A 14,586-nucleotide genomic window follows, 5' to 3' on the forward strand; every position below is an offset into this window, starting at 1 on the left:
TTTATAACAGTCCTACAATACTGTAGGCATTAAAACAGACATAATATTAATATCCTCTGTGTTATTTCTTCATTCAGATGAGCTTGCTGTGATTTGCCAACGTGAACTCAAATCTAATCTAAAGAAGAAGTTTCAATGTGTATTTGAGGGGATCGCTAAACAAGGAAACCCAACACTTCTCAATAAGATCTACACAGAGCTCTACATCACAGAGGGTGGAACAGGAGAGGTCAATAATGAACATGAGCTGAGACAGATTGAGACAACAACCAGGAAACAAGCAAGACCAGAGACTGCAATCAAATGTAACGACATCTTCAAACCCTTAACTGGACAAGACAAACTTATCAGAACTGTGCTGACAAAGGGAGTCGCTGGCATTGGAAAAACAGTCTCTGTGCAGAAGTTCATTCTGGACTGGGCTGAAGGAAAAGCAAATCAGGATGTCCAATTTGTATTTTCATTTCCTTTTCGGGAGCTGAATTTGATGAAATTGGAAAACACTTTCATTGAACTTCTCAATCACTTCTCAATGGAAACCAAACAATCAGGAATCTCCAACTACAACAAGTACAAAGTTCTGTTAATCTTTGATGGTCTGGATGAGTGCCGATTGCCTCTAGACTTCCAGAAGAACAAGATCTGTTGGGACGTCACAGAGTCAACCTCAGTGGATGTTCTGCTGACAAATCTCATAAGGGGAAATCTGCTTCCCTCTGCTCTCCTCTGGATAACTACCCGACCTGCAGCAGCCAATAAGATCCCTTCATGGTGTGTTGACCAGGTGACAGAGGTACGAGGGTTCAATGACCCACAGAAGGAGGAGTACTTCAGGAAGAGATTCAGTGATGAGGACCTGGCCAGCAGAATCATCTCACACATAAAGACATCAAGGAGCCTCCACATCATGTGCCACATTCCAGTCTTCTGTTGGATTTCTGCAACAGTCCTTGAACACATGCTGAAACATAAGAGAGAAGAGATGCCCAAGACTCTGACTGAGATGTACGCACACCTTGTGGTGTTTCATACCAAACAGAAGAATGACAAGTATATTGGGAAAGAAGAGACAGATCCACACTGGAATAAAGAGAGCATTCTGTCACTGGGAAAACTGGCTTTTCAACAGCTTGTGAAGGGCAATCTGATTTTCTATGAAGAAGACCTGATAGAGGCTGGCATTGATGTCAATGAAGCCTCAGTGTACTCAGGATTGTGCACACAGCTCTTTAAAGAGGAATGTGGGCTGTACCAGGACAAGGTGTTCTGCTTTGTTCATCTGAGCATTCAGGAGTTTCTGGCTGCTGTATATGTGTTCCTCTCATTCATCAACAACAATGAGAATCTAATGGACAAACCGCAAACAAACGACGAGCCTGAAGTTACTTTCTATAAGAGTGCTGTGGATAAAGCCTTACAAAGTGAGATGGGAAACCTGGACCTTTTCCTCCGCTTCCTTCTGGGCCTCTCACTGGAGTCCAATCAGAAGCACTTACGAGGTTTACTGACAAAGACAAGAAGCAGCTCACAGACCCACGAAGAAACAGTCGAGTACATCAAGGAGAAGATCGGGGAGGATCTCTCCCCAGAGAGGAGCATCAATCTGTTCCACTGTCTGAATGAACTGAATGACCATTCTCTAGTGGAGGAGATCCAAAGATACCTGAGATCAGGAAGTCTCTCAAAACCCAACCTGTCACCTGCACAGTGGTCAGCTCTGGTCTTTGTGTTGCTGACCTCAGAAAAGGAGCTGGATGTGTTTGACCTGAAGAAATACTCCAGATCAGAGGAAGGTCTTCTGAGGCTGCTGCCAGTGGTCAAAGCCTCCAGAGTTGCTCTGTGAGTAAATAAAATGACATATAAGAACTAATCATCAGGAAGAAATATTCAGTTTAGAGAAATAAAATAAATAAATAAAATAAAATATGTATGTGTGTATAATATATTCTTTTGAAAAACAAATTGAATAAATTCATTGATTTTCACATTAGTATAACAATATGACCATACAATTCTAGGAAACGGAAGATGAATCTATATGTTGTTGGGGAGAATTAACTAAATGCATCTACCATTGTCCTTCTACACTACTGGTGTTAAATGAACAGTGTGTTTGTGAAGTCATGATGATCTCTTTGTCAGGCTGTCAGCCTGTGGAGTCACAGAGGAAGGCTGTGCTTCTCTGGTCTCAACTCTGAGGTCAAACCCCTCACACCTGAGAGAGCTGGATCTGAGCTACAATGACCTGAAGGATTCAGGAGTGAAGCTGCTCTCTGCTGGACTGGGGAATCCCCACTGTAAACTGGAGACTCTGAGGTCAGTATTATCAGATATGAAAGCACTTTAGGTATGTAGTTCTCCCATTTGAAAGGTCGTAATTATTCATTTATATTCACTTATAGTGTATTAAAGTAGTCATAAGTTTAGTATTTGGTCCCATATTCCATGCCTGCAGTGATTACATCAAGCTTGTGATTCTACTAACTTGTTGAATGTATTTCCAGTTTGTCTTGGTTGTGTTTTGGATGTTTTTCCTGATAGAAACTGAATGGTGAATAATGTCCTGTCATTTTGGAGTCACTTCACTTGTATTGTCAGTAAGAATAGAAGATGTTTCTGAACACTTCTACATTCATGTGGATGCTACCATGATTATGAATAATTAGGAATGAATCGAGAATAATGATGAATGAGAAAGTTACATAGTGACAAGGATCATACCCACTCTGTAATTGGTAATGGTGAGAGGTTAGTATGTTTTGTTGTGTCCTCTGTTATTGGTAATGGTGAGAGGTTAACATGTTTGGTTGTAGCCTCTGTTATTGGTAATGATGAGAGGTTAGTATGTTTTGTTGTAGCCTCTGTTATTGGTAATGGTGAGAGGTTAGCATGTTTTGTTGTAGCCTCTGTTATTGGTAATGGTGAGAGGTTAACATGTTTGGTTGTAGCCTCTGTTATTGGTAATGATGAGAGGTTAACATGTTTGGTTGTAGCCTCTGTTATTGGTAATGATGAGAGGTTAGCATGTTTTGTTGTAGCCTCTGTTATTGGTAATGGTGAGAGGTTAGCATGTTTTGTTGTAGCCTCTGTTATTGGTAATGGTGAAAGGTTAGCAAGTTTTGTTATATCCAAGATGGCGTAGCAGTAAGACGTCTTGTCGTGTCGCGTCCCTTTGTATATATCGTTTTTTTCAGTTTTTACATATTTTTCTTCGCATATCTTTTAAAACATTTAGCTAAACCTCAACTTCTAAATACTCTCCTGCAACCCGCCTCACCCAATGTAGCTATTTTTCCTAAAGTATTTATATTTACTTCGGATCCAGAACCCCTCAACTGAAGCTAGCCAGCTAACTACCAGCAAACCATTGCTAGCGGTCTTCAGCGGGCTTCAGCTAACCGGTCATCAGCTAACCTTCAGCTCGGAAAGCTCTCGCCAGTTCGAACAACGCGACTCTAACCAGAGCATAACGGACCTATTTTTATTTTTTTATTTTTTTATCCCCTGATTCCCACCGCAAATGGAACATCTTCAGCTGGATCTTCACAACTAGCTATCTAGCTAACCGCAACCCCGGATGATTACTCCTGGCTAGCGTTTCCACCCACTTAGCTTGAAGCTAGCCCGGCCAGAGCCCTTGTGCTACCACCGTAGCATACTCCTGGGCTACAATATCCGGACCCACGACCGGTCTATCGATGTCACCGCATGAAGAGGAATAAACAGACTCAACCCATCGCGACGTCCCCCAAAGGCTAACTCTCTAGCCCTTGCTATCTCCTTGCTTGCTAATTCGGCCTGCTAACTGCTAGCTTGTTTAGCCCCGGTCCGCTAACTGCTACCTTGTTTAGCCCCGGCCTACTAACTGTTAGCTTGTTAGCACAGGCCTGCTAACCGTCTGAATCGCCGCGTCCCAAACACTCACTGGACCCATATTTACTTTCTATCTCTTTCGATTTTTAATTTGTTTATACCTTCCGGTAACCTGCCTCACCCAATGTGATACGGAATCGCTATTATTTTTAATTTTTAGAACACACTCAAGAACCTCCAGAAGCTAACCAGAAGCTATTTAGTCATTGTTCGTTTTTTTTAACCTGGATAACACTCGCCAGTCCAGCTTCCCTGCCCCATCCACCGCTGCCCCCTGGACACTGATCACTTGGCTACATAGCTGATGCATGCTGGACTGTCCATTAATCACGGTACTCCATTCTGCTTGTTTATGTTTTATCTGTCGGCCCCAGCCGCACTCAGGCTCTGTGTGTAGTTAATCCGACCCTCACTCTGCCTAGTTAACACCATTTTACCTGCTGTTGTTGTGCTAGCTGATTAGCTGTTGTTGTCTCACCTACTGTTTTAGCTAGCTCTCCCAATTCAACACCTGTGATTACTGTATGCCTCGCTGTATGTCTCTCTCAAATGTCAATATGCCTTGTATACTGTTGTTCAGGTTAGTTGTCATTGTTTTAGTTTACAATGGAGCCCCTAATTCCACTCTTCATACCCCTGATACCTCCTTTGTCCCACCACCCACACATGCGGTGACCTCACCCATTACAACCAGCATGTCCAGAGATACAATCTCTCTCATCATCACCCAGTGCCTGGGCTTACCTCCACTGTACCCGCACCCCACCATACCCCTGTCTGCGCATTATGCCCTGAATATATTCTACCATGCCCAGAAACCCGCTCCTCTTATTCTCTGTCCCCAACGCCGCACCCTCATACTACTCCTTCTCTGTTCCGAGGGTGATGTGGAGGTAAACCCAGGCCCTGCATGTCCCCAGGCACCCTCATTTGTTGACTTCTGTGAACGAAAAAGCCTTGGTTTCATGCATGTCAACATCAGAAGCCTCCTCCCTAAGTTTGTTTTACTCACTGCTTTAGCACACTCTGCTAACCCTGATGTCCTTGCCGTGTCTGAATCCTGGCTCAGGAAGGCCACCAAAAATTCTGAGATTTCCATACCCAACTATAACATCTTCCGTCAAGATAGAACTGCCAAAGGGGGAGGAGTTGCAGTCTACTGCAGAGATAGCCTGCAAAGTAATGTCATACTTTCCAGGTCCATACCCAAACAGTTCGAACTACTAATTTTGAAAATTACTCTCTCCAGAAATAAGTCTCTCACTGTTGCCGCATGCTACCGACCCCCCTCAGCTCCCAGCTGTGCCCTGGACACTATTTGTGAATTGATCGCCCCCCATCTAGCTTCAGAGTTTGTTCTGTTAGGTGACCTAAACTGGGATATGCTTAACACCCCGGCAGTCATACAATCTAAGCTAGATGCCCTCAATCTCACACAAATCATCAAGGAACCCACCAGGTACAACCCTAACTCTGTAAACAAGGGCACCCTCATAGACGTCATCCTGACCAACTGGCCCTCCAAATACACCTCCGCTGTCTTCAACCAGGATCTCAGCGATCACTGCCTCATTGCCTGTGTCCGCTACGGAGCCGCAGTCAAACGACCACCCCTCATCACTGTCAAACGCTCCCTAAAACACATTCTGTGAGCAGGCCTTTCTAATCGACCTGGCCCGGGTATCCTGGAAGGACATTGACCTCATCCCGTCAGTTGAGGATGCCTGGTCATTCTTTAAAAGTAACTTCCTCACCATTTTAGATAAGCATGCTCCGTTCAAAAAATGCAGAACGAAGAACAGATACAGCCCTTGGTTCACTCCAGACCTGACTGCCCTCGACCAGCACAAAAACATCCTGTGGCGGACTGCAATAGCATCGAATAGTCCCCGCGATATGCAACTGCTCAGGGAAGTCAGGAACCAATACACGCAGTCAGTCAGGAAAGCTAAGGCCAGCTTCTTCAGGCAGAAGTTTGCATCCTGTAGCTCCAACTCCAAAAAGTTCTGGGACACTGTGAAGTCCATGGAGAACAAGAGCACCTCCTCCCAGCTGCCCACTGCACTGAGGCTAGGTAACACGGTCACCACCGATAAATCCATGATTATCGAAAACTTCAACAAGCATTTCTCAACGGCTGGCCATGCCTTCCGCCTGGCTACTCCAACCTCGGCCAACAGCTCCGCCCCCCCTCAGCTACTCGCCCAAGCCTCTCCAGGTTCTCCTTTACCCAAATCCAGATAGCAGATGTTCTGAAAGAGCTGCAAAACCTGGACCCGTACAAATCAGCTGGGCTTGACAATCTGGACCCTCTATTTCTGAAACTATCCGCCGCCATTGTCGCAACCCCTATTACCAGCCTGTTCAACCTCTCTTTCATATCGTCTGAGATCCCCAAGGATTGAAAGCTGCCGCAGTCATCCCCCTCTTCAAAGGGGAGACACCCTGGACCCAAACTGCTATAGACCTATATCCATCCTGCCCTGCCTATCTAAGGTCTTCGAAAGCCAAGTCAACAAACAGGTCACTGACCATCTCGAATCCCACCGTACCTTCTCCGCTGTGCAATCTGGTTTCCGAGCCGGTCACGGGTGCACCTCAGCCACGCTCAAGGTACTAAACGATATCATAACCGCCATCGATAAAAGACAGTACTGTGCAGCCGTCTTCATCGACCTTGCCAAGGCTTTCGACTCTGTCAATCACCATATTCTTATCGGCAGACTCAGTAGCCTCGGTTTTCGGATGACTGCCTTGCCTGGTTCACCAATTACTTTGCAGACAGAGTTCAGTGTGTCAAATCGGAGGGCATGCTGTCCGGTCCTCTGGTAGTCTCTATGGGGGTGCCACAGGGTTCAATTCTCGTGCCGACTCTTTTCTCTGTATATATCAATGATGTTGCTCTTGCTGCGGGCGATTCCCTGATATACCTCTACGCAGACGACACCATTCTATATACTTCCGGCCCCTCCTTGGACACTGTGCTATCTAACCTCCAAACGAGCTTCAATGCCATACAACACTCCTTCCGTGGCCTCCAACTGCTCTTAAACGCTAGTAAAACCAAATGCATGCTTTTCAACCATTCGCTGCCTGCACCCGCACGCCTGACCAGCATCACCACCCTGGATGGTTCCGACCTTGAATATGTGGACATCTATAAGTACCTAGGTGTCTGGCTAGACTGTAAACTCTCCTTCCAGACTCATATCAAACATCTCCAATCGAAAATCAAATCAAGAGTCGGCTTTCTATTCCGCAACAAAGCCTCCTTCACTCACGCCGCCAAACTTACCCTAGTAAAACTGACTATCCTACCGATCCTCGACTTTGGCGATGTCATCTACATAATTGCTTCCAACACTCTACTCAGCAAACTGGATGCAGTTTATCACAGTGCCATCCGTTTTGTCACTAAAGCACCTTATACCACCCACCACTGCGACTTGTATGCTCTAGTCGGCTGGCCCTCGCTACATATTCGTCGCCAGACCCACTGGCTCCAGGTCATCTACAAGTCCATGCTAGGTAAAGCTCCGCCTAATCTCAGTTCACTGGTCACGATGGCAACACCCATCCGTAGCACGCGCTCCAGCAGGTGTATCTCACTGATCATCCCTAAAGCCAACACCTCATTTGGCCGCCTTTCGTTCCAGTACTCTGCTGTCTGTGACTGGAACGAATAGCAAAAACTTATCTCCCTCACCAACTTCAAACATCAGCTATCCGAGCAGCTAACCGATCGCTGCAGCTGTACATAGTCTATTGGTAAATAGCCCACCCATTTTCACCTACCTCATCCCCATACTGTTTTTATTTATTTACTCTTCTGCTCTTTTGCACACCAATATCTCTACCTGTACATGACCATCTGATCATTTATCACTCCAGTGTTAATCTGCAAAATTGTAATTATTCGCCTACCTCCTCATGCCTTTTGCACACAATGTATATAGACTCCCCTTTTTTCTACTGTGTTATTGACTTGTTAATTGTTTACTCCATGTGTAACTCTGTGTTGTCTTTTCACACTGCTATGCTTTATCTTGGCCAGGTCGCAGTTGCAAATGAGAACGTGTTCTCAACTAGCCTACCTGGTTAAATAAAGGTGAAATAAAAAATACAAATAAAAAATTGGTAATGGTGAGAGGTTAGCATGTTTTGTTGTGTCCTCTGTTATTGGTAATGGTGAGAGGTTAGCATGTTTTGTTGTATCCTCTGTTATTGGTAATGGTGAGAGGTTAGCATGTTTTGTTGTAGCCTCTGTTATTGGTAATGGTGAGAGGTTAGCATGTTTTGTTGTAGCCTCTGTTGTTGGTAATGGTGAGAGGTTAGTATGTTTTGTTGTGGTCTCTGTTATTGGTAATGGTGAGAGGTTAGCATGTTTTGTTGTATTCTCTGTTATTGGTAATGGTGAGAGGTTAGTATGTTTTGTTGTATCCTCTGTTATTGGTAATGGTGAGAGGTTAGCATGTTTTGTTGTAGTCTCTGTTATTGGTAATGGTGAGAGGTTAGCATGTTTTGTTGTAGCCTATGTTATTGGCAATGGTGAGAGGTTAGCATGTTTTGTTGTAGCCTCTGTTATTGGTAATGGTGAGAGGTTAGCTTGTTTTGTTGTAGCCTCTGTTATTGGTAATGGTGAGAGGTTAGTATGTTTTGTTGTAGCTCTGTTATTGGTAATGGTGAGAGGTTAGCATGTTTTGTTGTAGCCTCTGTTATTGGTAATGGTGAGAGGTTAGCATGTTTTGTTGTAGTCTCTGTTATTGGTAATGGTGAGAGGTTAGTATGTTTTGTTCTAGCCTCTGTTATTGGTAATGGTGAGAGGTTAGTATGTTTTGTTGTAGTCTCTGTTATTGGTAATGGTGAGAGGTTAGTATGTTTTGTTGTAGCCTCTGTTATTGGTAATGGTGAGAGGTTAGCATGTTTTGTTGTAGCCTCTGTTATTGGTAATGGTGAGAGGTTAGCATGTTTTGTTGTAGCCTCTGTTATTGGTAATGGTGAGAGGTTAGCATGTTTTGTTGTAGCCTCTGTTACTGGTAATGGTGAGAGGTTAGCATGTTTTGTTGTAGTCTCTGTTATTGGTAATGGTGAGAGGTTAGCATGTTTTGTTGTAGCCTCTGTTATTGGTAATGGTGAGAGGTTAGCATGTTTTGTTGTAGCCTCTGTTATTGGTAATGGTGAGAGGTTAGCATGCTTTGTTGTAGCCTCTGTTATTGGTAATGGTGAGAGGTTAGCATGTTTTGTTGTAGCCTCTGTTATTGGTAATGGTGAGAGGTTAGCATGTTTTGTTGTAGCCTCTGTTATTGGTAATGGTGAGAGGTTAGCATGTTTTGTTGTAGCCTCTGTTATTGGTAATGGTGAGAGGTTAGCATGTTTTGTTGTAGCCTCTGTTATTGGTAATGGTGAGAGGTTAGCATGTTTTGTTGTAGTCTCTGTTATTGGTAATGGTGAGAGGTTAGCATGTTTTGTTGTAGACTCTGTTATTGGTAATGGTGAGAGGTTAGTATGTTTTGTTGTAGCCCCTGTTATTGGTAATGGTGAGAGGTTAGCATGTTTTGTTGTAGCCTCTGTTATTGGTAATGGTGAGAGGTTAGTATGTTGTGTTGTAGCCTCTGTTATTGGTAATGGTGAGAGGTTAGTATGTTTTGTTGTAGCCTCTGTTATTGGTAATGGTGAGAGGTTAGCATGTTTTGTTCTAGCCTCTGTAACTTTCTCACTCATTATTATTCATGATTCATTCATGATTTTTCTTAATATATACTGTCACCTCATATGAAACATTTGACCTCAAATCCAAAATGTTGGAGTATAGAGACACATTTAAAATGTCAGCTTCACTGTCTAAATAGATATGGTGTAGACTGTATACTCAATACAATCTAAATCTGATACCTCACTGTCTAAATAGATATGGTGTGGACTGTATACTCAATACAATCTAAATCTGATACCTCACTGTCTAAATAGATATGGTGTGGACTGTATACTCAATACAATCTAAATCTGATTCCTCACTGTCTAAATAGATATGGTGTGGACTGTATACTCAATACAATCTAAATCTGATACCTCACTGTCTGTCTTCTGACTGATACTGATTTTTAAACTGGTCTGGTCAGTCTACTCACATATTTGTTAATATGCATCTTTCTATCTACAAGCAATACTTGGAAAATGTGTCATTTCTAGGCTGTGCCTCTCTGGTCTGAGGCTAAACCCAACACGTTATTTGTGCACAGGTTACAGTGTAAGCAGAGAAAGCTAAGCGAAATATTTTAATACATCCTGTCTGTCATTGTATTTCTTCTGTGTTTCAGACTCACTGGCTGTAAACTCACAGACACATCCTGTGAAGTGTTGGCCTCAGTTCTCAGTTCAAACCCCTCACACCTGAGAGAGCTGGATCTGAGTAACAATGACCTGAAGGATTCAGGAGTGAAGCTGCTCTCTGCTGGACTGGGGAATCCCCACTGTAAACTGGAGACTCTGAGGTCAGTATTCCTGTAGTTGGTCAACAAGTGATAACTGTTCACCAGATCCACATGTGTTTACCAGACACACATAGTCCACACCATATGTGTTTGGACAGTGAGGTTTACAGTTTTAAATGTGGTGCTTTGCTAAATCTGATTCCTCACTGTCTGTCTTCTGACTGATACTGCTTTTTAAACTGGTCTGGTCAGTCTACTATAATATTTGTACTATACATGTTTCTATCTGCAGGCAATACTTTGATCATTTGTCATTTTTTATGATGATACACTATTTTATGAATAGATATGGCAGGTTTCAGGACACTGATATATCTGAATATGTTGAAAAAATATACTGCCACTATTTTCACCACCAAAGAATATCAGTGTGGTTTTAATATGATTTGACTCTTTGCAGGCTGTCAGGCTGTCTAGTCACAGAGGAAGGCTGTGCTTCTCTGGTCTCAGCTCTGAGGTCAAACCCCTCACACCTGAGAGAGCTGGACCTGAGCTACAATCACCCAGGAGACTCAGGAGTCAGACTGCTCTCTGCTGGACTGGAGGATCCACACTGCAGACTGGAGAAACTCAAGTATGTAGAGGGTTTATGTCAATGTTCATATCTGACATGTTTGACTTATCAGGCTGGTTAAGACAAACATTCTGACCACCACTTGGACAAAGTTATATGCTGACCGTGTGTGTGTGTGTGTGTGTGTGTGTGTGTGTGTGTGTGTGTGTCCAATGTGAAACACACACTGGACATATACACACACACGCGCACTGGACACAAATACACACACTGGACACACAAACACTGGACACACACACACACACACACACACACTGGACACACACACACACACACACTGGACACACACACACACATACTGGAACCACACACACACACACACACACACACACTGGTCACACACACACAAACATTCTTGCCAACGCTTGACAGTGTGTGTGTGTGTGTCCAGTGTTTGTGTGTGTGTGTGTGTGTGTCCAGTGTTTGTGTGTGTGTGTGTGTTCAGGTGTATCCCTCAATGACTGTCTGTTCTTCTGCTTACCGCTACAGTGTGGAACATGGTGGAGAGAACAGAATGAAACCTGGACTTAGAAAATGTGAGTGTTGACTGCTGTGAAGAATATGACTAAGAATAAGTCTTAATTCAAGTTAAGTCAAAGTCAAAAGACCACCATCATTACTTACTTGGTCATATTAAATATCAGCTGTAGTTCTACAGAAGCAGAAATCAGGGACACTAAAGTTTACAAAGAGTTGCTTTGACTGTGTGTGCGTGCGTGCGTGCAATTAATGGGAATTAGTGAGTTTTATATTACCATACAGTATAACATATGATCATTCAACAAGTCTCAAGTTACCTTAACTTCTCCTTTTGATACCTAGAAACATCTACATTAAATTAATTAGTGAAAAGTGAGTTAACATTCTAATGTGAATGATGATGATTTCTAATATTGTGTCTGGTTTCATCCATCAGATGTCTGTGATCTCACACTGGACCCAAACACAGTAAACAGACACCTCTCTCTGTCTGAGGAGAACAGAAAGGTGACATGTAGGAGAGAGAAGCAGCCGTATCCTGATCACCCAGAGAGATTTGAGGGCTGGGGACAGGTGTTGTGTAGAGAGGGTCTGACTGGGCGCTGTTACTGGGAGGTAGAGTGGAGTGGAGAGGCTGTTATAGGAGTGACATATAAAGGAATCAGCAGGAGAGGAGGGGATAATGACTGTTGTCTTGGATACAATGACAAGTCCTGGAGTCTGTTCTGCTCTGACAACAGTTACACTGCCAGGCACAATAATAATCCCACTACCATAGTCGTCCTCTCCTCCAGCTCCCACAGAGTAGGAGTGTATCTGGACTGGCCAGCCGGCACTCTGTCCTTCTATAGAGCCTCCTCTGACACACTGACCCACCTGATCACATTCACCTCCACATTCACTGAGCCCCTCTATCCAGGGTTTTGGTTTTATGGTGACTCCTCAGTGTGATGGTCTTTCAGTGTCCCTGAAACAATAACACACACACACACACACTGGACACACAAACACACACTGGAACACACACACACTGAATACACACACACACACACACACACTGGACACACAAACACACACTGAACACACACACACTGAATACACACACACACACGCTGGACAAAAACACACACACACACAGACACACTGGACACACACACACACACTGAACACACACACACACACACACTGAACACAAACACACACACGCTGGACAAACACACACACACACACTGGACAAAAAACACACACACTAGACACACTGAACACACACACACACTGGACACACACACACTGAACACACACACACACACACTGAACACACACACACACACGCTGGACAACACACACACACACACTGGACAAAAACACACACACACATACTAGACACACTGAACACACACACACACACTGGACACACACACACACACACTGAACACAAACACACACACTGAACACACACACACACACACACACAAAAACACACACACACACACTGGACAAACACACACACACTGGACAAACACACACACACACACTGGACAAACACACACACATACACTGGACACACACACACTGGAACACACACACACACTGAACACACACACACACACTGGACACACACACACACTGAACACACACACACACACTGGACACACACACTGAACACACAAACACACACTCCTCAGTGTCCCTGTAAATAATAATGGTGGTTTGGTGACTCAGTGATATACACAGACAAACACTGGACACACACAGACACACACACACACTGAACACACACACAGACACTGGACACACACACACACACACACACACTGAACACACACACACACACTGAACACACACACACTGGACACAGACATACATGCTGGACACACACATACACACACGCTGGACACAGACACACACACGCTGGACACACACACACACACACGCTGGACACAGACACACACACACACGCTGGACACACACACACACGCTGGACACACACACACACGCTGGGCACACACACACACACACACACACACTGGACACACACGCACACACTGGACACACACGCACACACTGGACACACACACACACACTGGACACACACACACACACACGCTGGACACAGACACACACACACACACGCTGGACACACACACATGCTGGACACACACACACACATGCTGGACACACACACACACATACTGGACACACACACACATACTGGACACACAGACACATACTGGACACAGACACACACACACACTGGACAAACACACACACACACACAGGACACACACACACACAGGACACACACACCACTGGACACACACACACACACACACACACACACAGGACACACACTGGACACACACACACACACACACTGGACACACACACACACACAGGACACACTGGACACACACACACACACACACTGGACACACACACACACAGGACACACACACACTGGACACACACACACACACACACACACACTGGACACACACACACTGGACACACACACTGGACACTGGACACAGACACACACACACACACACTGGACACACACACACACACACACACTGGACACACACACACTGGACACACACACACACACACACACACTGGACTCAGACACACACTGGACACACACACACACTGGACACACACACACACGCTGGACACACACACACACGCTGGACACACACACACACGCTGGACACACACACACACACACACATGCTGGACACACATACTGGACACACACACACACACACTGGACTCAGACATACACTGGACACACACACACACTGGACACACACACACACGCTGGACACACACACACACGCTGGACACACACACACACACACATTCTGGACACACACACACATGCGCGTCTTTCTATAGTTGTGAGGACCTCTTACAACAACACTGTTAAAATACCAATGTGATCATGTGTTGTCTTTTATGTTGAAAAACAAATTGTATAATTATATATGGACATACGCTCCATAGTTGTACAAGTATACAAGGATATATTGTACTTTTCATAATAAAACATACTTGAAACAAGAAAAGGCTGTTAATTGTGAAAACAGTTTGTTTATTGATTTTACGTTTCCTCTGTCAGGTTGATGTTAACCTGCGACTGGTTGAAACATGAAACAAATATGAAAT

The 14,586-nt window shown here is 44.3% G+C and overlaps 1 protein-coding gene across 1 annotated transcript in view; it reads left to right on the top strand.

Annotated features, from left to right (window-relative positions):
* Positions 1–73: 73 nt before the first annotated feature.
* Positions 74–14,586, top strand: part of LOC115127106 (NACHT, LRR and PYD domains-containing protein 12-like) — a gene marked incomplete at its 5' end in the record, with an annotated part of 147,515 nt that continues 133,002 nt past the window's right edge. Inside the window, 4 exons of the mRNA XM_065016214.1 lie at positions 74–1,839; positions 2,143–2,316; positions 10,191–10,364; positions 10,765–10,938. Of these exons, the coding sequence (XP_064872286.1) occupies positions 74–1,839; positions 2,143–2,316; positions 10,191–10,364; positions 10,765–10,938 (2,288 nt within the window). The remainder of the gene's footprint in view (positions 1,840–2,142; positions 2,317–10,190; positions 10,365–10,764; positions 10,939–14,586) is intronic.

This window comes from Oncorhynchus nerka, unplaced genomic scaffold, assembly GCF_034236695.1.
Source record: "Oncorhynchus nerka isolate Pitt River unplaced genomic scaffold, Oner_Uvic_2.0 unplaced_scaffold_1081, whole genome shotgun sequence".
Classification (NCBI taxonomy): Eukaryota; Metazoa; Chordata; class Actinopteri; order Salmoniformes; family Salmonidae; genus Oncorhynchus; species Oncorhynchus nerka.